This window comes from Microcaecilia unicolor, chromosome 7 (genome assembly GCF_901765095.1).
Source record: "Microcaecilia unicolor chromosome 7, aMicUni1.1, whole genome shotgun sequence".
NCBI lineage: Eukaryota > Metazoa > Chordata > Amphibia > Gymnophiona > Siphonopidae > Microcaecilia > Microcaecilia unicolor.
Window position 1 is genome coordinate 165,829,418 of NC_044037.1, and position 22,912 is coordinate 165,852,329.

The 22,912-nt window shown below is 42.0% G+C and overlaps 1 protein-coding gene across 1 annotated transcript in view; it reads right to left on the reverse strand.

Annotated features, from left to right (window-relative positions):
- NRP2 (neuropilin 2) overlaps positions 1-2,364 on the reverse strand; it is a 343,921-nt gene extending 341,557 nt beyond the window's left edge. Inside the window, 1 exon segment of the mRNA XM_030210069.1 lies at positions 1,789-2,364. Coding sequence (XP_030065929.1) covers positions 1,789-1,861 — 73 coding nt within the window. The 5' untranslated portion in view covers positions 1,862-2,364.
- Positions 2,365-22,912: the final 20,548 nt, after the last annotated feature.

Below are 22,912 nucleotides of genomic sequence, written 5' to 3' on the forward strand. Positions count from 1 at the left end.
ATACAGTTCATGTCTAATGTATTCATCTGGATTCAACCCTTCCATACAGGAAAACTGCTCCCCTACCTGCCAATGTAAAAGGCTCAAGGACTCACTGCAAAATATGTCAAACTCTCAATTTCTGAATAATGAACTGCTGCACTTAAAGAAATCCGGAAAAGCCCTCAGCGCTTTCGAAAGGAAGTCACAGAACCTGCTAAACACTTATGACTATGCACAAATCCCCCTTATTACTCAATCACCCTAGTGCTGTAAATACATACCCGCCCCCCCAAAAGTGATTTCAACTTTCATAGATGTCAGAGGTTTCCTGAGTGCCACAGTCCGTGCAACAAGATTCACAGATTTCCTAGCGTGTCAAATGCCTAGAAATGTGCTATAAGCCGCTCGCTAGGGAGAAACTGAACTGTAGCATTCTTGGAAAAAGTGATCCTGGTTTCAGATTGTACCACATGCCCCAAAATGGGCATCACAGTTCAATGCTTAATTGCTTTGGAAATGACCAAGTTAAATTGAAGCCAGTGTTTTCCCTTTCATTAGTGCTCAAAAGCGGTTGTTATGGTCGTTACCTCAAGTATATACAAAACCACCAGATTTACTAGTAACATCTTCCATCCCCAGTGCCTTCCAAGTTATTCCCCCCCCCCCTACTTAAATTGCTGACCGACTTAAAAACCGGGGGGGGGGGGGGGAGGGAAGGGATCTGAACTTTATGTCCTTTCGGGAAATCATCCTTATCCCGGTTCAGAAATATGTAATATGCATGATATTCCTTAAGAAGCCCAGTTCCGCCCAAACCCTCTATTTTTTTTAATCTCTGCACAGTCCGTCCACTTCTCCCTCCCTTGCTGGGTTTCTGGCAGCTGAATTCCACCCTGAAAAGTTTCGAACCGCTCCACAGCAGTCAGAGATCTCTGAGGTTTCCCGGTGTTTGTTTTATCTCTTAACCAAGTATACCCACGGCCTCACTTTTCTCAGAAACCAACACACAGAAGAGAGGAAAAGAAGAAGCGTTACTGACACATACACTGGGCCGGGTGAAAGCGGAGAATCCGCTGCTGGGATGTGTATTTTCAACTCCTGGTGGCTGAAGTAATGCGTTTGCCCTGTGAGCCCCCGCTTGAGCGCACAGAAATACACGTCAACAAACGCAAAAATATATACGCTCACTGCTTCTTACTCGACTAATCCAATCCATTTCTTGACTAGGTCTGGCTAGGCTGGTTATTGACCATGTGCGCGGCCACCCTCCAATTTCTTCACTCCCAACACGTTTTTTCCCCTTCAGTAAAGCGAAAACGAAAAAGGAACAAAATCTCTCTCCCCCCACACACACACACACACTGTATTAGATTTTGTAAACGCATTTAGGTCGATTTGCAATAAATGATTTAATGCCCTCCTATTGGGACTTAAGAACAACGCGTGAGAGAGTCTGCTCCGTTTTTGTAGACATGCACAAAATAAATCAGAATCAAAAACATAATGCTAAAGGCTTTGTAGTATTTATAAACCTTTGATTTACTCCAGATGTGACATCCTAACGCCGCCAAAACCCTGTTTCGAAACATAACACGCAGGGACCCAACGCATCTTATTACAGAACAAGACAGGAAAAGAAAATAGGAAAAAATCACTATAGAGCAATGAGGAAGAGGCCACGACGAGTTTCCCTGCGGGTTTGCTTTTTCTCTTTTTAAGCGGAAAGATATTTGGTTCAGTGTTTCAGATTCAGGATGGAAAAGTAAATGCCAGAAAAATCTTGAAGGCTCAGCTCCAGTCTCTTACCTGCCTGCCCTGTCACTTGGCATCCCGAAATGTACAGAGACAAAATTCCGAAAAGGAGCTGCAGTGTATCCATTGCGAAGAGAGAGGGTGTCCTTCCAAATCGAATTTCTGGCGAATATTTCTTCCCTGAGATCTGCTGCTCCCGGCCGTCCTGCCCTTACCCTCAGCCCTACAGAACAATAAACGATTCTTGGGGAAAAAGAAGAAGAATCCAAATTCTCTTTTCAGCACGAGAGGGCAGATGTCTTTTCCAATCTTGTAACCAGCAATGAAATATTCAGCCTCTTAAAGTTTCACTCCCAGAGACATAAACATCAGAAAAGGTTTTCCAAGTCTGGTAGAGACTGGCAGAAGGCAAATCGTAGTCAATGACAAGTCCAGGTTTCTGTGTCCAAAAGTCCTGGATCTCCGCCGTCAGGGCTAAGGGATCTCAGCTCGGGGGTGTCTGTTGGGTGCGAATCCGGTGTAAGCTGCGGATCTGGGGTTGGGCGATGCTGCAGTCGCCTTGTCCCTCCTGACTGGGAGGACGATCAGGGGCTGTGGTCTCGCTGTCGCCTTCCTGCTTTGCCTCTGCCTCTCTCCCAGCTCCTCACAAGCCTTTTCAGGGAGCGCAGCCTGTGCATGTGGGCTCGGGGGAGGCAGAGCTCTACCAGGGCCCGCCCATCCCTGCCTGCCTCCGATTAAAAAAAAACCCACAGATCAGGCGAACCCAGAAATAGCGAGGACAGGGTTAAACTGGCAGCGCACCATCGCTCTAGGCAGAACCTCCTTCCCGTCCGCCCTGTCTCCTGCTGTCCACACAGCCCGAGGTACGGACAGACTCAGAAGCAACAGGTCTAGTGCCCCGTTTTCACTATGGGCGTCACTCCGCTTTCATTCGTTTCGGATCAGGTAGTAGACACGCGAGTCCCCCAGACCCAGGGCGCGAGCAAGGAAATTACAGACTACAAGGAGAAAACCCGGAGACCTCGAATCCAAATAGGAAATCAAATGATTTGGTCGAAGTATGTGGGGTGGGGTGGGGTGGGGGTTAAAGGTATTTGCCCCTCTCGAAATGAAGCGGAGCTAAAGAAAAGCACTGCATGAGTTCCATCAAAATCAAAGGTCTTCTAGAAATGCTCTGTATCGGCACGCCTGCTAGTTTGTCAACAGGGATTGCCACTTAGAAATCAAATGTATAGGTAGGACTTTGCAGATCTGGGATGATTTTAAGCTCAATAAAACCTCAAGTCTCCCAATTTGGACACGTCTTTGTTTTAGGTGTCAAAAAGAGTGAAATCAAGATAGGTTCTTTTTAATCCCGTGCTTCATTTCTCCAAGTGCTTTACACAATTTGGAGGGGGTGGGGAATCAATTTCTAGCAAAAGAGATTCATTTAGTTAAAACTCCCTAGTATTTAATTCACAATAGCCACCCACAATATTAATAGAGAAATGAATGTTGCCTGCTAAACGCGAAATTTTTCATCTGCAAATGTATTTTAGTTCATAGACTTAATGAGCGTGTGGTCAGAAGTGCTCCGAGATGCCTGGGAGATATGAAATCAACAAATTACTTCTGAAGGTGTGAACATTTCAGAGAGAGACCGGCGCTAACAACATCTGAAACACTTACACCTTGGCTTTTTAAGGGTTTGTTGATTTCCTTTGTGCCTCGGTGCTGTGAACATTTATTACTTTAGCACTATTATCACTGTGAATAGCAATTAGGCTAATTACTGCATAAAAATGAAATTAACTTTTAGGATTTCTCCTCATATCTCGTCTAGGATCTCCCTCTGTCCTGTAACTTTTAGAAATGTCATTACGCCTGTGTGTTTGTAGATAATAATCATACACAAACTATCTGTCTACAAGTCTTCTTTTAATGTCTGCATGTTCACATTCAGATTGTAAGCTCTTTGAGGCAGGGTCACTATAGCTGTCTGAGCTATTATATATAATAGTGATTCTCATCTCAGTCTTCAGGGCGCACACCCAGTCAATTGGGTTTTCAGGATACTCAAAATCAATATGCATGACATACATTAGCATGTAAGTTTATTTCATGCATATTCATTATAGGTATCCTGAAAATAAAAGGAGTTGGGTGTGCCCCAAGGATGCTTTATAAATTAAGGTTATTACAGAGCTGCTGCAAGGTTGGTGAGTGCCTTGGGCAAATTTTCAGCCTTACACCCTTTTGGTAATTAAACTCAACTATCAAGATCATCACACAACCATCCTATAAAAATTCAGGTTGAAGTCAGCATTGATAATTCTTTGAGTTTATGTGGTTGTAGGATTTATGGTTTTGGCTTTGACTGCAGCAGCTCTTTGCTGCTCCTAAGAAGTTGATGCCCTAGGCGATTTCCTAGACATGCCTAATGGTTGGACCAGCCCTGAGTTGTTATTTTCCTGTCCGTAAATATGCAAACCAAACACCCTGATGATTAGAATAGAAGACTTCTGAACATGTTTTTTTTTACAGGGTTCTATTGCCCCATCGGTAATCATAATCACTATTTCACCAAATGTGGAGGAGGAAGCAGATTCCTTCTGTAGCCTGAGTTCAGTTTTGCACACTGGCCCAATTCTGTCCCAAGTTTACCTCATTACATGGAGAGATTTGTAGTCTTGCCTTTTGTAGGGAATGCAATTGGAAAATCAGACCTACAAGTCCATGTATGCAATGGGATAAACTCGGAACTGGATCAACACAGTTGGATGAAGCTGGAGCCAGCTGGCAACTCTATGTTATATTAAACATTTATTGAACCTGAGAAAATTATGTTACTTCATTCTCATTAATCTTCCTGAGAGTGAAGTTTGGGGGTGGAGCTAGTTCTTCATGACAGCAGTCAATAATCAACTGACTAGTGACTGTTGCCATGGTAACAGAGCAATGGCTTCCATCTTCATGGGGATCACATGTCTTCTCCGAACTGATTGGACCACTGTTTATTGGCAAACTGCGATGTTGAGGGGTTGCATCAGCCATGTTAATGACATCTTTGTGCCACTTCTAATCTCATTTATGTTCTGCCCACACATTCACATTTTACGAACAGGTGCAGCACACAGGAAAAACAATTTAAATTATCCTAGGCACCTTTTTTCCCCATTTTGTTGTCCAAATATAAATATGTACATAAATATATTTCAGCATTCCATTGCAAGAGCCTGTTTTTTAACCTTATTCACATCATACCATCCTCTAAGCCAAATTTGCATATACGAATCAAGTGTAATTATTGACCCCATTGGGGGCTGGGTCTCACAATCTTCAGTACCTGTATGTGTTTTCATGGTTTGCAATACTGTGAGTATATTTATTTTAAACTAAGTTTTGCTGCTACATAAACACACTGCTCTCCATACTGATGCAGTTAACAATCAAAGACAAACAAAATAACACTGACATAGGAATACTGCTAAAACCTGAAATGAAAAATTTAGCAGCTGGTGCTTGTGGGTAGAAGCACTGACAGTAAACAGTGCCTAAACTTTACATTGCAGGAGGTCACGTCCTTCTATAAATACAAAACAGCAGTCCAGTTATTTAAACTGACTGAGCTGACAGAAGGCAGTGCTATTATGTGAAAAAAAAATTAAGTGTGAGGCCTAATTAATAACATTTTTTGAAGCAGAAATTCATAGATTATTTTTTTCGTAAAATGTATGAAGCTGTTCAGTAGTGTTCTACTCATCTTTTGGGAAGAATCTGCTAAGGCTAGATACATTGCCAGGCAAGATAAAGAATAACTGCCTTAAGTCCAAAATAAAATCTGTAAAGGGGTTAATGAAGGCTCATGTGCAACACTATCCTTGGATCATTTTAATATTGAGCTAATAGAAGCATACAAACTTCAAATAATCTAGTTTTCAACAGGAACAATAAGGTTATCGGTGCTCCATTCCTCAGTAAACATGAGAAGCACATAGTGAACAGAGTACAGTAATGCTGTAGCAGATACCGGCATCTACCTTCATATATGTCATGTCATCTCAGCGGCATGGTGCATATGAAGGAGTAATGGAGTTAAGGATATTCTAGAAAGTATATGACCCAGAGGAGATAGCACTTTGCAGGTCTGTGTTAGTGATAGACACCTTTACACCTTTTTTAGTATTTCATAATGGAATTCTGTGGTTGTTGTTTGGAGTCAAAGCTGCAGTGGTCTGATTGGAAGTGTCGGGCACTGACAGATCTGAAGGAGTCGACTGGTTGGCCCTGTACCACTGTTCCCTCCCTCTAAGCTGAGCTGGAATCCTTCAAATGCATTGTAGCCAGCGGAAGCGGTGCTTCAATACTGTGTTTTCAATCACAGTGAAACAGCACCCCCCACTGGCAGGACTGTAGGTGGAAGATTCCCGCTCAGCTTAGAGGGAACAGTATGGCCTGTACCTGGATTCACTATTGCATTAGCCATAGATTTGTAACTTCAGTAGGTCAAAAATTATATTTTGAAAGAAAGTCCATTGTTATTAATGTTTGTGATCTCAAAATAGGGTACCTATATGAAATGCAAAAAAGTGCCTGTTTTATGCCAGTTTTTAGAAGGCAATATAGGCATTTACCTTTATAATGTGCTCTGCTCAGCATATGTAATACACCTATGTGATTTAAAAAAACCATGTGGTAAATGTGAGATTCAAGTGCAATAAAATAAAATAAATAAATGCTCTATAAAATGGCCTCTATACAGAGCAAAAATACATATGAGGGTTGTACTTATTAACTGTGGTAAGGTTTTGCAGTGACGGTATGTCTTAACTGTTGGGGTCCTTCCCAGTATCCTGCCATAAGGTCAATTTATTTATTTGTTACATTTGTATCCCACATTTTCCCACCTATTTGTAGGCTCAATGTGGCTTACATAATACCAGAGAGGCCTTTGCAGGCTCCAGTGTGAACAAATACAGGGTGATGTTATGGTAAGATCAAGTTCATGTGGCACAGCCACATTAGGGAATTGGAGACCGGAAGAATTGTGTTATGTTCATTACGTGCTTTAGTTTGGTTGTGTTGCAGAGATTAGGCATTTAAATTGGATCGGTAGAGTATGCCTTTTTAAACAGGTTGGTTTTTAGTGATTTCCGGAAGTTTAGGTGGTCATACGTCGAGAACGTTCTGTACGTCACATTTATTTATGAGTAGAACTCAGGTTCTATGTGACTTACATAAGAATTAGAAAAGCATGAACATGTTCAAAATATATTAACATGAAGTTTATATTTATATCCCACATTATCCAAAAGCATGTTTGGTTACTACCATTGCATGTAACACCATACAGTTAATTACACCTGTAACATTGACTACCCAGTGGTAAACCGGTTCCATGTTAACTATAAAGCACAGTCTCCACCTCATTCCACATATATTACTAACATGCCGCCTTATATTCAAATAGCCCAGAGAGGCTCCCAGTCATTTAAATAACTTGTTCAGGGCTTAACCAGTTAGTGTCGTGGAATATCCACGGTTAGCACCTAAGACAAAATTGGCTAACTTGTGGGTATTCCAGGACGGAGTTGGCACTTATGCAGTTAGGTGTCAACATTCAACACTTAACCACATAAAATTCTCACATAAGTTAAGCCGCATAAAAAGCTGTCATCTTGTGTGGTTAAGAGCTGAATATTGCACTTAACTGCATAAGCCAGTGGTTACCTAACCTGGGCCTGGAGGCAACCCCGCCAGTCAGGTTTTTAAGATATCCAAAATGAATATTCATGAGAGAGATTTGCATGAGGTAGAGGCAGTGCATGCAAATCTTTCCCATGAATATTCATTGTGGATATCCTGAAATCCTGACTGACTGGGGTGCCTCCAGGTCCAGGTTTGGGAACCACCAGCATAAGCCTTAGCCAGCAACAAACAACTGGATATTCAAAGACAGTGCCCGGACATGACCCAGAATATCCGGGAGTATAGCTGGTAGTGGATATAAAAACACTGACCACCGCTGGCTGAGTATCAACCGGCTGGAAATCACTGTGGGTTACCTAACTATTACTGAGGTACCTGCGTTACATGTTAGTGCACATTCATTGCTGCATGAAAAGCTAACCCAGCTTAGAAAAATATGCCCCTAGGAGTTCTTGGAGTGGGGAACAGAGTCTTTGTTGTATAACAATGCATCTATGTAGGTATTTAAAGAGGCTCATGGACAGGGCCGCCGTTAGGAGGGGCAAACAGGGCAGCTGCACTGGGCCCCACAGCTCTAGGGGCCCTGCGTTCCAGGCATCTCTTCCCCTTCTCCCCATCACAGTCCATCTCCTCTTCCCTTCCCTTCCCCCTCACCTTCCTGATCTTCTTTAAAAATGTATTTCCCTTCTCAGAGGGGCCCTGACACAGCAGTCACCCTCACAAGCTTAGCTGCCCCGAAGCTTTCTCTCTCTGCCGTTATCCGCCGAGGCAGAAACAGGAAATTGCGTCAGAGGGGGGCAGATCACGACAGAGAGGCAAAGCTTAGGGGCAGCTAAGCTTGTGAGGGTGACTGCTGTGTCAGGGCCCCTCTGAAAAGGGAAATGCTTTTTTAATGAAGACCACAAGGTGAGGGGAAGAGAGGGAGCGGACCGTGATGGGGAGAATGGTAAGAGATATCCAGACCGGGTAGAAGCAATGCAGGTGGGGAGAGCAGGGGAGGGAGGAGGAGAGGGCATCAGTGATCAGGGGCCCCCTACTTAATTTCTGCCCTGTGCCTTACCGGCCCTGCTCATGGTATATGTTCAGGGCCGTGCCGACACGGTAAGCGAGGTAAGAATGACAGGAGGGCGCCTTCCTTTGGGGGGCGCCCCGCCGCACCATGCTTACCTCGCCCTCTTCTCCCCAGATCCTTGTCCTTTTTTTTTTGTTTAAATTTACCTCTCCAGCGCGTGACAGCGTAGCGTTAGTGAGGAGGCGGTGCTCCCCCGCCCTGACGTGTCAGTCTCTTTCCTTCGCTCGGTTCCGCCTTCTTCTGACGTCAGAAATGATGTCAGAAGAAGGCGGGACACTGAGCGAAGGGAAGAAGACACGTCGGGGCGGGGGAGCGCCGCCTCCTTCTCACTAACGCTACGCTGCCGCGCGCCGGAGCGGTAAATTTAAACAAAAAGGAAAAGGATTTGGGGAGAAGAGGGCGGGTAGTGTAGCGATCGTTTTCGGGGGGGGGGGCGTGCCAGCGGGGCCAACTGCAGGGGGCGCCGGCGGGGCCAACTGCAGGGGGGCGCCGGAGACCCTAGGCACGGCCCTGTATATGTTGTTATTATATATATGCACATTCAGCTTCATATATAGAGACAAACACATACATATGAAAAACACCTAATTGCTTTTATGAACTTTGAAAAGAAAAACAAAACAAGAACCCTTTAGCGGCTGTAATAATTTTTTATTGGACTAGCAAATGAAATGTTATAAGCAGATGCTATCAACATGGGCTTTCAGATCCTCACAGGTCTTTGTCACCAGAGAGCAGAAAGCTGATTTGGATATCCAGACATAGGTAATAGCTGTGTTGATACCACAGGTGCTTGATCACCCCCAAAACTGATCAAACTCCATTACTCAGAACAGGCAGCATTCGCTTTGGTTGTGCTTAGCACCTCCAATCATTCTGAAAAGTTTGCTCCTATGCATCTAGACAGGTCAAAAGTTTGTGGTGGAAAAAACAGTGCTAATCTGACTTTGAGAATGAGGAAGAGACCTGATTAGGCAGAGAGAGGCATGTGGTGCCCTTTTGGGACAGATGATGCTGTTGAATTGTTCATTTCCCTCCCACAGCAGTGGTTCATGTACAAGCTGTCGCTTCATGTGCACGCCCACACAGCTTACGGAGGTGCCAGTCAAACTTGACTAGTGTGCTTTGATGACTTCCTTCCTCCATGCTGTTCTGAAATGATAATAGTTTCTGGTATCAAACTGAATATATGTGGCCTGTAACTCTTCCTCTTTAGGCTGGCATGCATAGCACATGGGGGTTGGGGGTTTCCTCAGCCTTTTTATTGTAGCACTGAGAAGTAATATATTAGAGAACCAGGAGGGGGCAGCTGTGACCAAAGAAGAAACAACCAGGACGAGAAGAACAGAAAGGAAATAGGAAAACTGACTTGATCAAGGAAAATGTGACATTTCGAGGAAGAAATGGCAAAGCACTGCAGGGAAAATATAAGAGCAGAGTCATAAATATAGAAAAAGAAGAAAATGATGGAAGAAAACCAGATTACAGTAATAAAGCAGACTGTGAGATTTAAAAAAGAAAAGAAAAGAAGTGAGGCTGTCATAAAAATCATCTAAGGAAATGACATTGGTATTATAGACATTTGTAGTGATATACAAGGAATTGTTATTCAGCTTTCATGCTCTACTATCAGAAATGTGTACTATTGTCCCTGCTAAAAGGTGACTTTTACTTCTTTACCTTTCTTTTCATGTCTCCTTGTCACATTTCTCATTTCTGATCTGAAGAAGAAGGGTTTTCTTGAAAAGGTATCATAAAAAAGGTATCATCTTATTTTCTTTTCTCTGTTTTATTTTATTTCTGTTTATTTCCTTTATAATTGGACTAACACAGCTACCATACCACTGTCTCCTTCGGATTCACTTACCCCCCTGTTTACAAAGCCACGCAAGCAGCTGACAGTGTGGTAATGCCAACACGTCGGTATTGCCATGCGGCTTTTGTAAACAGGGGAGCTAGTAAGCCAATTGTCAACAACTAGTATTAAGAATCATTTCCAACAGGAAAATATTCAGTGTCTTTGGCAAATAAAAATAATTGGGTCGATATTGGAAAAGATATATGTTTACCACTGGTTCCCAGTTTTCAAAGGCACTATATAATCTTGTGCATCCATTTCCATTCTTAGCGTGCAAAAGTGCACATACAGGTTATAGAATACCATCAGTTAAGTACCTGACAGCAGTTAGGCATGAGTATTTACAGCAGCCATTGAGCTAGCATAAATGCTTGCGCCTAGACGGCACATTAACTGCAGACTTACACTAGTATTTCTATAATCGCAAATATATGTGAAATTGTCATTATAGAATTTGCACTTTCTCCTGGGATTCTATATAGCACGCCTAGCGATCTGCGCTGAAATCCAGGCATATTCTATAACAACATGTGTAACTTAATTGGCATTGGGGGTCTTTTACTAAGGCGCAATTGGCGTTTTTAGTGCACGCTAAAAATAGGTGCAAGCTAAACGCTAGAGATGCCAATCAAGCTCATTTTCAAAGCACTTAGCCTCCCAAAGTTCCATAGAAACCTATGGAACTTAGCCTCCCAAAGTGCTTTGAAAATATGCCTCAAAGTATTCCCATGGGCGTCCTTAGTGTTTAGCATGCACCTATTTTTAACATGCGCTAAAAACACCAGCAAAAGACCCCCTTAAGCTAATCAGCATTGATACCAGCATGTAACAAGCAATAATGAGCACTAATTGGTAATAATTAAAATTTACACGTACAACTCGCTAAGCGTATTCTGTAATGAACTGTGCCTAAATTCTAATGTGCACAGTTCAAAAGGATCGTAGCTATGGGCAGGGAAATGGGTGTTTCATGGGTGTTCCAAAATTTAGACACGTATTTATAGAATACTAGTGAAACAGGCCCGTTTCTGACAAAATGAAACGGGCACTAGCAAGGTTTTCCTCGGAGTGTGTATGTTTGGGAGAGTATTGTGAGATTGACTGTGTGTGAGAGAGAGAGAGAGAGAGAGAGAGAGTGAATGTGCGAGTGTGTGTGTGTGTGACAGTGAGAGTGAGACTGCTGGGTGCGAGTGTGTCTCCTCTGTCCCCCCTCCAGCCACCCAGTGAGTCTCCTCTGTCCCCTGCCCCCCTCCAGCCACCCAGCAATTCTCCTGTGTCCCCTGCCCCCCCTCCAGCCACCCAGTGAGTCTCCTCTGTCCCCTGCCCCCCTCCAGCCACCCAGCAATTCTCCTGTGTCCCCTGCCCCCCCTCCAGCCACCCAGCGAATCTCCTCTCTCCCCTGCCCCCCCTCCAGCCACCCAGCAATTCTCCTGTCTCCCCTGCTCCCCCTCCAGCCACCCAGCGAATCTCCTCTCTCCCCTGCCCCCCTCCAGCCACCCAGCGATTCTCCTTCCCCTTACAGCACCCAACCGCCCAAATCTCTGCCCCTCCGCCAACCACCCAACCTCTGCATGCCCAATGAACGGTAGAGCCAATCGCCGCTGTGTGCCCGCCCTCCCACCTGTGGTTGGTCAGTGCTGCATGTGACGTACCCGGAATTATGCTGATGTCACTTCAGGAGATGGATACAGCTTTAGAGAGAGCACGAATACTTCAAGGCTTCACTTTCTCATCTTCAGAACGTTAGAGGTGCGTTTTATTACATAGGATGGCCCAGTGCGCATAAATCTATGTGCAGGAATTTACACCACGTTTTCATTGGTGTAAATAGGGTACATGATTTTAGGCACTGGTTTATCAACTAAGCATATTCTATATACCGCACCTAAACCTAGGCGCCGCTTATAGAATATGCTTAGGTGAAAATGTTTACTGCGCAGATTTTTTAGGTGCTTCATATAGAATCTGACCCTTAGTGGTACCTAAATTTAGGTGACCTTTTGAGAATTACCCCCTATGGGCTAGATTCTATATATGGCGCCCAAAATATTGGTGCTGAAAAAAAGCTCTATTCTATAAACCACGCTTAAAGTTCAGCACAGTTTCTAGAACAGTGCTTACACCCGGGAATTTTATCTAACTTTAGGTGCCGCCATTTGCACCAACTGAAATGTGGTACCTATATTAGGTGGATATCCCATTATTCTATAATAGCACACATTAATTTTAGAAACGACCCTGTTCAACTCAGGACCCTCCCATTTCCATGTCCCCTTCTTCAAATCAGATGTAAAATTTAGGCCCGGATTCCACACCTAAATTTCCACACCTAATTTTAATTAAATTTAATTAGTGCCAATAATGGCTTGTTAAGTCAATTATTGGTGCTAATTATTATTCAATTAAATTTGTGTGTTGTAGGAGTAGCAATTTGTAGTAACCTTTATAGAATTAGGCGGTAGGTATCTAACTTTAGGCAACCTTTTGAGAGTTACCCCCTCTAGTTACCCACTCTAACTACCTCAGCATTATCCATGTGGAGGGCAATTATAAAATGAAGGTGCTAAGATTTACACATTGAATATCTACATAAATGGCTAGAATACCAGCATATAGGTGTGTATGTGTGCACATAGGTGTCTAAATGCTGAAAATCCACTTAGGTACTATCCACCAAATTCTATATATCATGTCTTAATTTCCATGCAGAAAAAAAAGCATTCTATAACAATGCACGTTATTTAATTGGTTAACTAGCTAATCAGTGCTGTCAACTGGATGTTAACAAGCAATTATCAGCACTAATTGGCATTAATTATGATTTATGCACACAACTTGCTAAGTGTATTCTATAATGTGGTGCGTATAAATTCCAAGTCGCACAGTTGAAAAGGGGACATGGTTATGAGCATTTCCAAAATCTATGTGCATTATTATAGAATACACCCACTCTGTGCCTAATATACAGTGGGGGAAATAAGTATTTGATCCCTTGCTGATTTTGTAAGTTTGCCCACTGACAAAGACATGAGCAGCCCATAATTGAAGGGTAGGTTATTGGTAACAGTGAGAGATAGCACATCACAAATTAAATCCGGAAAATCACATTGTGGAAAGTATATGAATTTATTTGCATTCTGCAGAGGGAAATAAGTATTTGATCCCCCACCAACCAGTAAGAGATCTGGCCCCTACAGACCAGGTAGATGCTCCAAATCAACTCGTTACCTGCATGACAGACAGCTGTCGGCAATGGTCACCTGTATGAAAGACACCTGTCCACAGACTCAGTGAATCAGTCAGACTCTAACCTCTACAAAATGGCCAAGAGCAAGGAGCTGTCTAAGGATGTCAGGGACAAGATCATACACCTGCACAAGGCTGGAATGGGCTACAAAACCATCAGTAAGACGCTGGGCGAGAAGGAGACAACTGTTGGTGCCATAGTAAGAAAATGGAAGAAGTACAAAATGACTGTCAATCGACAAAGATCTGGGGCTCCACACAAAATCTCACCTCGTGGGGTATCCTTGATCATGAGGAAGGTTAGAAATCAGCCTACAACTACAAGGGGGGAACTTGTCAATGATCTCAAGGCAGCTGGGACCACTGTCACCACGAAAACCATTGGTAACACATTACGACATAACGGATTGCAATCCTGCAGTGCCCGCAAGGTCCCCCTGCTCCGGAAGGCACATGTGACGGCCCGTCTGAAGTTTGCCAGTGAACACCTGGATGATGCCGAGAGTGATTGGGAGAAGGTGCTGTGGTCAGATGAGACAAAAATTGAGCTCTTTGGCATGAACTCAACTCGCCGTGTTTGGAGGAAGAGAAATGCTGCCTATGACCCAAAGAACACCGTCCCCACTGTCAAGCATGGAGGTGGAAATGTTATGTTTTGGGGGTGTTTCTCTGCTAAGGGCACAGGACTACTTCACCGCATCAATGGGAGAATGGATGGGCCATGTACCGTACAATTCTGAGTGACAACCTCCTTCCCTCCGCCAGGGCCTTAAAAATGGGTCGTGGCTGGGTCTTCCAGCACGACAATGACCCAAAACATACAGCCAAGGCAACAAAGGAGTGGCTCAGGAAGAAGCACATTAGGGTCATGGAGTGGCCTAGCCAGTCACCAGACCTTAATCCCATTGAAAACTTATGGAGGGAGCTGAAGCTGCGAGTTGCCAAGCGACAGCCCAGAACTCTTAATGATTTAGAGATGATCTGCAAAGAGGAGTGGACCAAAATTCCTCCTGACATGTGTGCAAACCTCATCATCAACTACAGAAGACGTCTGACCGCTGTGCTTGCCAACAAGGGTTTTGCCACCAAGTATTAGGTCTTGTTTGCCAGAGGGATCAAATACTTATTTCCCTCTGCAGAATGCAAATAAATTCATATACTTTCCACAATGTGATTTTCCGGATTTAATTTGTGATGTGCTATCTCTCACTGTTACCAATAACCTACCCTTCAATTATGGGCTGCTCATGTCTTTGTCAGTGGGCAAACTTACAAAATCAGCAAGGGATCAAATACTTATTTCCCCCACTGTAGGTGTCAGGATTTACACCAAGTAAAACATGGCCTAAATGGACGCAACCAAATGTGGACACGTGGAGAAGTGCTCCTTGTATTCTGTATACAAGTCTATTCTATAGAATGTAGGTATACTTTAGAGAATACGCCTAGGCGTATTTTTTACAGTGTGGAATTTTCAGATACCATATGTAGAATCTAGTCCTATTTGTAAATATGCTAGGATTGCCAACTGGATCCAGATAAACCCAACAGAGTTGATCCAGTCCTGGGTTTACCCCATTGCATGCAGAGACTTGTCATTTTGCTTTACTTAGGGCAGGAGTGCTCGATGTCAGTCCTCGAGGTCTGCAACTGTGTCAGGTTTTCAGGATTTCCCCAATGAATATGCATGAGATCTCTTTGCATGCGCTGCCTCCATTGTATGGAAATAGATTTCATATTCATTGGGAAAATCCTGAAAACTCAATTGGGTTGCGGACCTCGAGGACTGACATCAAGCACCCCTGACTGAGGGAATGCAATGGAGAAATCAGAACTACAAATCCCTGTATGTAATGGACTATAACCAGGACTGGATCAACCCTGTTGGGTGAAGATCCAGTTGGCAACCTTAAAACAAGTGCATATACATAGTGCATATTTGACACATGGGTGTACATGTGGATGGAGTCTGGGCAGGGCATGGGTGGTGTCCCCTCCTTTTCCAGCGCCACCTTGAAAATGGTGGCACCCAGCCCTGCCCAGTGGTTTTTACACTGGTGCTTTACATCAGTACTTAATATCAATTGTACCTTACAGATTTGTTTTTTTTGATGAATACAATTTTTTCATAAGACTAGATATTACTGATAGACTTAGGATATTAACCATCTTTTATTAGTATTTCTTCATCATGCATTTGGAACATTATGATGACCTTAGTCATCAGTATACCATAGTTTTTTTTAATATTTCATAGAGTAGGGTGGTTGAATAAATACATATTTTTATATTTCTATATGTATATTGGGATGCAATTTAGACTTTTCCTTTTTGTTTGACAGATCACAGCACTATGGGACCCTTTTACTAAGCCACATAAGCATATACCCGTGCTCAACGTGCGCCAAAATGGAGTTACCACGTGACTACCACATGGCTCTTGTGGTGATTTCATTTTTGGTGCACGTATTGGGTGTGCGCCAAGTGGCATTTGATGCGCGTAGGTCATTACCGCCCAGTCACCACGTGAGAGTTTACCGCTAGGTCAATGGCTGGCGGTAAGATCTCAGACCCAAAAAGGATGTGTGGCAATTTTTATTTTGCTGCGCGTCCATTTTCAGCAAAATTTTTAAAAAGGCATTTTTTACAGGTACACTGAAAAATGATTCTGCGCGCGCCCAAAACACGCATTTGTGAAAGGGCCCTGTACTATGACAATATAAACGTTGCACTGTGCTCCTGTTATGCTGTTTTAATATTTCAATAACATGTGACACATTGACACCATGTTCAAAAGTAAATACAGACATCACAGCACGTTTATAGAGCACTACGGTTGCATACGATTCTGTTATCGTATCATGACTTAACACCAGCTAGATGGGTTTACAGATCAGTACAGTTTTTTTTAGTTCTGGTGTCTTCTAAAATTGTGCGGTTACAACAATTTTATCAGATACTTTTGCAGCACAGTGAGTGACGTCACCACACACATCACATTGGAGATTAAAATACAACACAGCGGCATCTGAGCCGGTTTGTTTTTCTTTGGACTGAAGTCTGAGTGTCACAAGTCTTTAGAAGTTTCCTACTGGTGAGTAGTTCTCTATATTAAGTTTGCCTTTTTGAAACGCCACCAATGTATTACTATTCACTTTTAATTCCACAGACTGATTCAAGTTTTGGCATAAAAGCTAATATAAGCTATGCTGTCTTTAATGTGCGCCACAATTTTTTAAGGCGTTCTTTTGAGATTTATTATGCTCATGAGTATTAATGGCTCTCAATGACTGGTTTCATCACTATGTTTCAGTTTGATTTCTATCCTATGGATACAGCAGGATTTGTCACTATCTTGGATTATGTTTTTGTTTTTCAGTGTTTGCCAAGGGCGTGCGGCTCTGTTAGTAGCGCTTCCCACCTTTTTTTACATATGATACTAAGTAAGTTCTTTTATTTTATAACTTTGGGGTCCTTTTATTAAGCTATGTAAGTGTCTACGCAATGCCAATGTGCGCCAAAATGGAGTTACCGCTCGACTACCGCATGGCTCTTGCAGTAATTTCATTTTTGGCGTGCGTCCAATACACGCGTCTGAAAAATATTTTTTCTTTTTGTGTGAGTGTAATGGAGCACGCCAAGTGGCATTTGGCGCATGTAGGTTATCGCCCGGTTACTGCATGAGTCTTTACTGCTAGGTCAATGGCTGGCGGTATGGTCTGAGACCCAAAATGGACACATGGCAATTTTCATTTTGCCGCGTATCCATTTTAGGCAGAAATGTTTTAAAAGGCCTTTTTTTACAGGCGCACTAAAAATGGATCGGCGCACACCCAAAATCTGCGCCTACACTACCGCAAGCCATTTTTCAGCGTGCCTTTGTAAAAGGACCCCTTTATTTTTTACATTTTTTATGTATACTATTCTTTTTGGCAGATTTTATTAGTACATACATACATTCTAAGTAGTTTGCCAAGTGACACCACCATTCTTTACAGTAAGTACCTTTTAATAGAGATCTTTTTTAGACCGTCTTCAAAATACTATGGCTAGTGATGTCACTATTCATATAAGCACTACAAGATGGATTTTTACTTTGCACTTTTCCTTTTTTCTAGACTTTGCAGAAGGTCATGCATGCAGTTCTTTTTAGTAATAGCTTGGGTGTTTAGAAGGTATACCCTTCTCAATACGTACATGAACACCATATGGTATAATTACTATACTTTTTGGCCATATGCCAGAATGAGACGCTGGTTCCTATTTCATTAGTAGTATTTGACATCCATGGTATTTCCCCTTTATTAACTTTTTTGCTCTACTTTTTTACGGCGTTATATAATTGATTTGTACACTTCTGTTTTCAACAATGCATTTTAAAGTAGGATTTATATTTAGTACTTTTATTCTTAGACAGGATTTGAAACACTTCATTACAACAAAAGATACTGACAGACCTATCTACACAACATAGGAAGGTACAGTACATTTCAAGTGTGGTGCATTTTGTTCTTCTTGTTCATTTTTTCTTTATTATTTATTATCTTGCTATTATCAGATGGTATTTCCATTGAATAATTTTAAAATTTATTTAACATTCAATGGTTTGATTCACTAAATTTTATATGTTATGCAGATACATAATGTTTTTATTTTTTTATTTCATTCATCATTTTTTGATGTCTGATGTTTCTTGTTATATGATGTTATCATTGTGATTTTTATGCATAATGTTTTTATTCTTTAATTTCTTTTATTATATTTATTGGTTAAATGATGGTAATTTTGTATTCTTATAGTTAGCTTTATTTCTTGGATTGTTTTGTGTCAATCTACTTTTTATCTTTTACAGTGTTATGTGATTCATTTATACAATGTCTTTACTTTTTATCATTACTCTCACTGTTTTAAATTATTTATGTGATTTTGATGTTCTTATGTATAGACTCCTGAGGCAGGTTATTGGGCCAAAACACGGCTGTGTCGAGTCGAGTTGTTCTTGCTGTTCAATAAATCTTCTAGACCATACAGCATCATCGTCTTATTGTGTCACCTTTGCTGTCTCCCAAGTGTGATTATCTCTGCAAAGTCCTTGTTCTTCTGTATTTCTGTCTGCAAACCCTAATGCCAGCTCCGAGCTGGTGTAGGGTTTGCCGCGGACAGCATGCCAATGTTTGGCATGCTGCCCACTGATCATTGGGGAGGAATATGTTTAGCATGCATTTGCATGCTACTTGCGGTAACAGCCATGTTTAGCATACATTTGCATGCTAATTGCAGTCAGAGCCCGCAAGCGTGTTGTTTCACAAGCTTGGGGGCTCTGATCATGGGGTGGTAGCAAACACAGGCACTAGTATGGCGCTAATAGCCTCTAGTGCCTGTGTTTGCTTCTGATCATTGGACCATGAGTTAGCTTGAAAAGGTATGTTTGAAGCAGTCCTCTTAGATTTAAAACACTTAACTTTATTTCTGAGAAGTTCTGAGAGGACATTTCTCTGGTAAGTGAACATTATTTTGCTCTGTGCTTTGGGAATTTAAAGATCGGGGTTTAAATTTTAGGTTATCGATAGGCAGAATAAAAATATAAAAAAGCAAAGTTTATCAATTAGTCTCCATACTCTTCCCCCCCTAGTTTTAAAACTTGTACTACAGCATTAACAGATGGCCTCTAGCAGGCACAGCAGGACCTAGTTTAGGTGGTCCATCTGTAAAAAGTCAAAAACTGTTCCAGTTGGATAGGCAGTGCCTTAAAATGTGGAGGACAAAAGATTTATTTTGTTTTTGTTTTAGATTGTAAGCTCTGTCGAGCAGGGACTGTCTCTTCATGTTTAAGTATACAGCTCTGCGTACGTCTAGTAGCGCTATAGAAATGATAAGTAGTAGTAGTAGTAGTTTTTACTTATTTGACAGTTTTTTAATTTATTTGAAAACTTCCCATCTATATAATCAAATATTTTGTTTAATGCAGATCTCTTTAGTTATGTTGAAACAAAAGAGATCTGCATGAAACAAAATACTTATTTTTATTTTGACTTATAAAATCACTTGACCCTGAAACATGCTCAAAACAGAATAATCCATTTGTGTATCTAAAATGTAAACATCTACAAAACAGATGAAGTGAAGATGTGATTCCATGTGCCCCCATGAAAGGAGAGTTTAATCTTACTTCCATTTAATTTCAATACATTCCATCTTTATAACACCAGGGGCCCTATTTACTAAGGTGGGCTAGCGCTTTTAGCATGAGCTAACCGTGTAGATGCCATAGGAATATTATGGGTGTCTACATAATTAGCACGCGCTAATGCTTAGCGCACGCTAAAAATGCTAACGCACCTCTAGTGCAGCTTAGTAAACAGTGCCCCAGGCTTCCCAAGGCAGATTACAACAACATTTAAGAGCTGGTAGAAAGATATAGCATGTGTAAACCTTCATTTCCAAGCGAGTATAAAGGTGGGTTACTATAAGGATATTTGGACTAGTTTTGAAGGTTAGGGCCAGGACTTGCAAAGTTATGAGGCTGACTAGCATTTTAATCCATACTCTCAGCATACTTCTTGCAGTCAATAAAATAGTCCAAACATGGACATCAGTTCCAAACCATGAAGGGCTTACTCAAACTTGGATGTTAGATAACTGTGACAAGGCTACAGTAAGCATGTATGCACCCCAATCCTCCAGGCATGTCACCCCACCCCCCCCCACCGGCCCTCCCTCCAAGCATTAAAATGGTGCATTGTGCATTCACATGGCTGTCAGCTCTGCCGGTCCCCTGCCCCAGAACCATAAGTTAACTTCAGAGGGGGCATGGGACTGGCAGAGCCAACAGCTGTGCTACTGCTCAGAGCACCCCTTTACTGCCTGCACCTGGGGTGGACCACACCCACTGCCCTGCCCTTGGTACACCACTGAGATTCTCCTCTCTAAATCTTTACTCTTAGTTGCTAGGCTTAGAGTAAAGCTGGTTCTCCTCAGAGGGATGTCAGGTGTTGGAAGCTTTACCTTGATTGATCTCCTGGGACTCCTCTTAGCCCCTGCTTTCTTTTTCTCTAGTTGGATTTTGTAGCATATCTTTTCTCTTTCTCCTTACTACTCCACAGCAGGCACTGCTGCTAGATGGGTTCTCTGTACCTGTGTTCCCTTGAAACAATTCAGCAGCTTATCTTGCTCCGAGGCTGGTTCCCACTCCTGGTATTTTAGAGTCAGAGACTGTGCTAGTCAAAGACGTTTTCTTTAGGTAGAAAAGTAGATGCTGCAGCCTGAAAGTTAAAAGTTAGATTCTGTCCCCTTGCATGGGTGTTAAGGGAATGGCCAGAGACTCTGCCAGACCCTGACCTTTTTGCATTAAGGTGAGGTGGTCAGGGATCTGAATGAAAGACAAAGACACCTCCTCCCCCTATGGGCTGGTTATTTCTGCCAATCCAGATTTCCCTCCGAAGGATGTATCTTCTCTCCCTGTCAAGCAGGAAGGAAGACAGCCCCTGTAATAGAAATTGTGGGGGTGAAAAAAGGGCCAGAATTTCTTTAATTTGGTAGAGCAACTAAAGTTCCTGTACTGCTCAGCAGGCAGACTCTTAGCTGTCTCTACACAAGTTTTAATTTTTTGTTTAATTCCCTTTGTATTCCATAATTAAAACTTTCAGAGGCCTACTTGCAAAAATACATTCAATGTGTACTATAGCTGCACATGTGAAGCCTAATTTTGTATAGAGGTCGTCTAGTTCTGGAAAGGGACATCCAAGTCAGGATGTTCAAAATTTGCACTTTATTTGCATGGAACATGGAGCCTTTTGTAAAACACTTAGAAGGGCGTCAAGAAAATACAGTGAGAGCAGCCATTTTACAAAATGCTTTTTCAAAAAAAACAAAAAGAGCACTTAAAACTTTGTATGGGTAAGTGCCGGACTTTCTAAAATTGCACACAAGTTATAGTGAAACAATTAAAGAATTGAGCTCCAAAACTTAAATGGCATTTTGAGGTCACTTTGAACACCTGAAGGGTAAGTACAATTCTCTCCTCAAACTTTTCCTCCTACACCTAAGCCCCTAAAAATAATTTAGCTAACAGCTCCTCAAAATAGGTGTGAATGCTGCTAGGGAAAGGTGCTGAAATATATGTTTATTGCTTTTGCAAAATTTGGAATATGCATTTACTTTCAAGGTCTGGCCAAATCAAGCCCTCAATACACCCTCCTTTGAACCTGTGTATATCATGGTATAAACATATAAATAGCAGCAATTCTAAAAGTACAACTTTCACATGTATTATAATTTATCTATGTATATCAGCTTTTTACAGGTATCAGTGGTACATAGTCCTTCTAAAATACCTCCTTAAGCATTAATGGGTCAATATTCAGTAACCATGGTCAGAGTTTTTTTAAATATTGGCTGTGGCAGTCAAACAAATACCCACATATTCAATCCACTATCTGGATATGGAGGGCAGCATCAGAACTTATCCGGATAACGGCAATATTCAGTTCAAGATCCAGATAACTTATCCAGATAATCTAGGATAGCAGACTGAGTATTGCCACTATATGGATAAGTTCCGGAACCTCCCAGGCTCCACCCATACTCTGCTCCGGCTCTATCCACATAGTGCCGAGACAGCCTGTAAGGATATTCAGAGACCCTATACTAATAGTGCCTCTGAGTCAGCAGCACTTAACCAGTTAGCAGGTGCAGATATTCAAATAAACGTTTTTGAATATTGACCCATATATCCTTTAGTAAGAAATACATGTATAATCTTTTGACCCAAACAAACCACCCCAAAACATACTCCCTTTAAGTCTGAGAATTCTAGGTCATCTCCACATCTAAACTGTAGCATTCTGAAATTGACACTTACTGACACATGCAGTTTACACGTGCAAGTGCCACAACTTAAATGTAGAGGAGCTGCATAAGGATTTTCAAAATGACCTCCTAAATTTCATCTGTCATTTAGATGCCTAAGCTCTCTTAGTTTCACAGCATCCTTCAGCAATTCTTTACATCTTCTGCCATGTTAATGACTTTGAATAATTTTGTGTCATTTGAAAATTTGATTTATGTGTCTTTATTAAAAACTGTCTTTTTGGAATAATCATTCAAAGTGATGGCTTCTTTCTCTAGATCATTTATGAATATGTTAAACAGCATTGTTCTCAGTACAGTAAATCTCACCAACTGGAATTTTACCATTTAGCCTGCTGTCTGTTTCTTTTAGTCAGTTTCCAGTCCACCAGGGCATAGCTACCATTCAGCGAGCCCAGCAAAAAGCCTAGGGCTGTTCACTGGTAGGGGCTGCCTCCTGCTTGCAC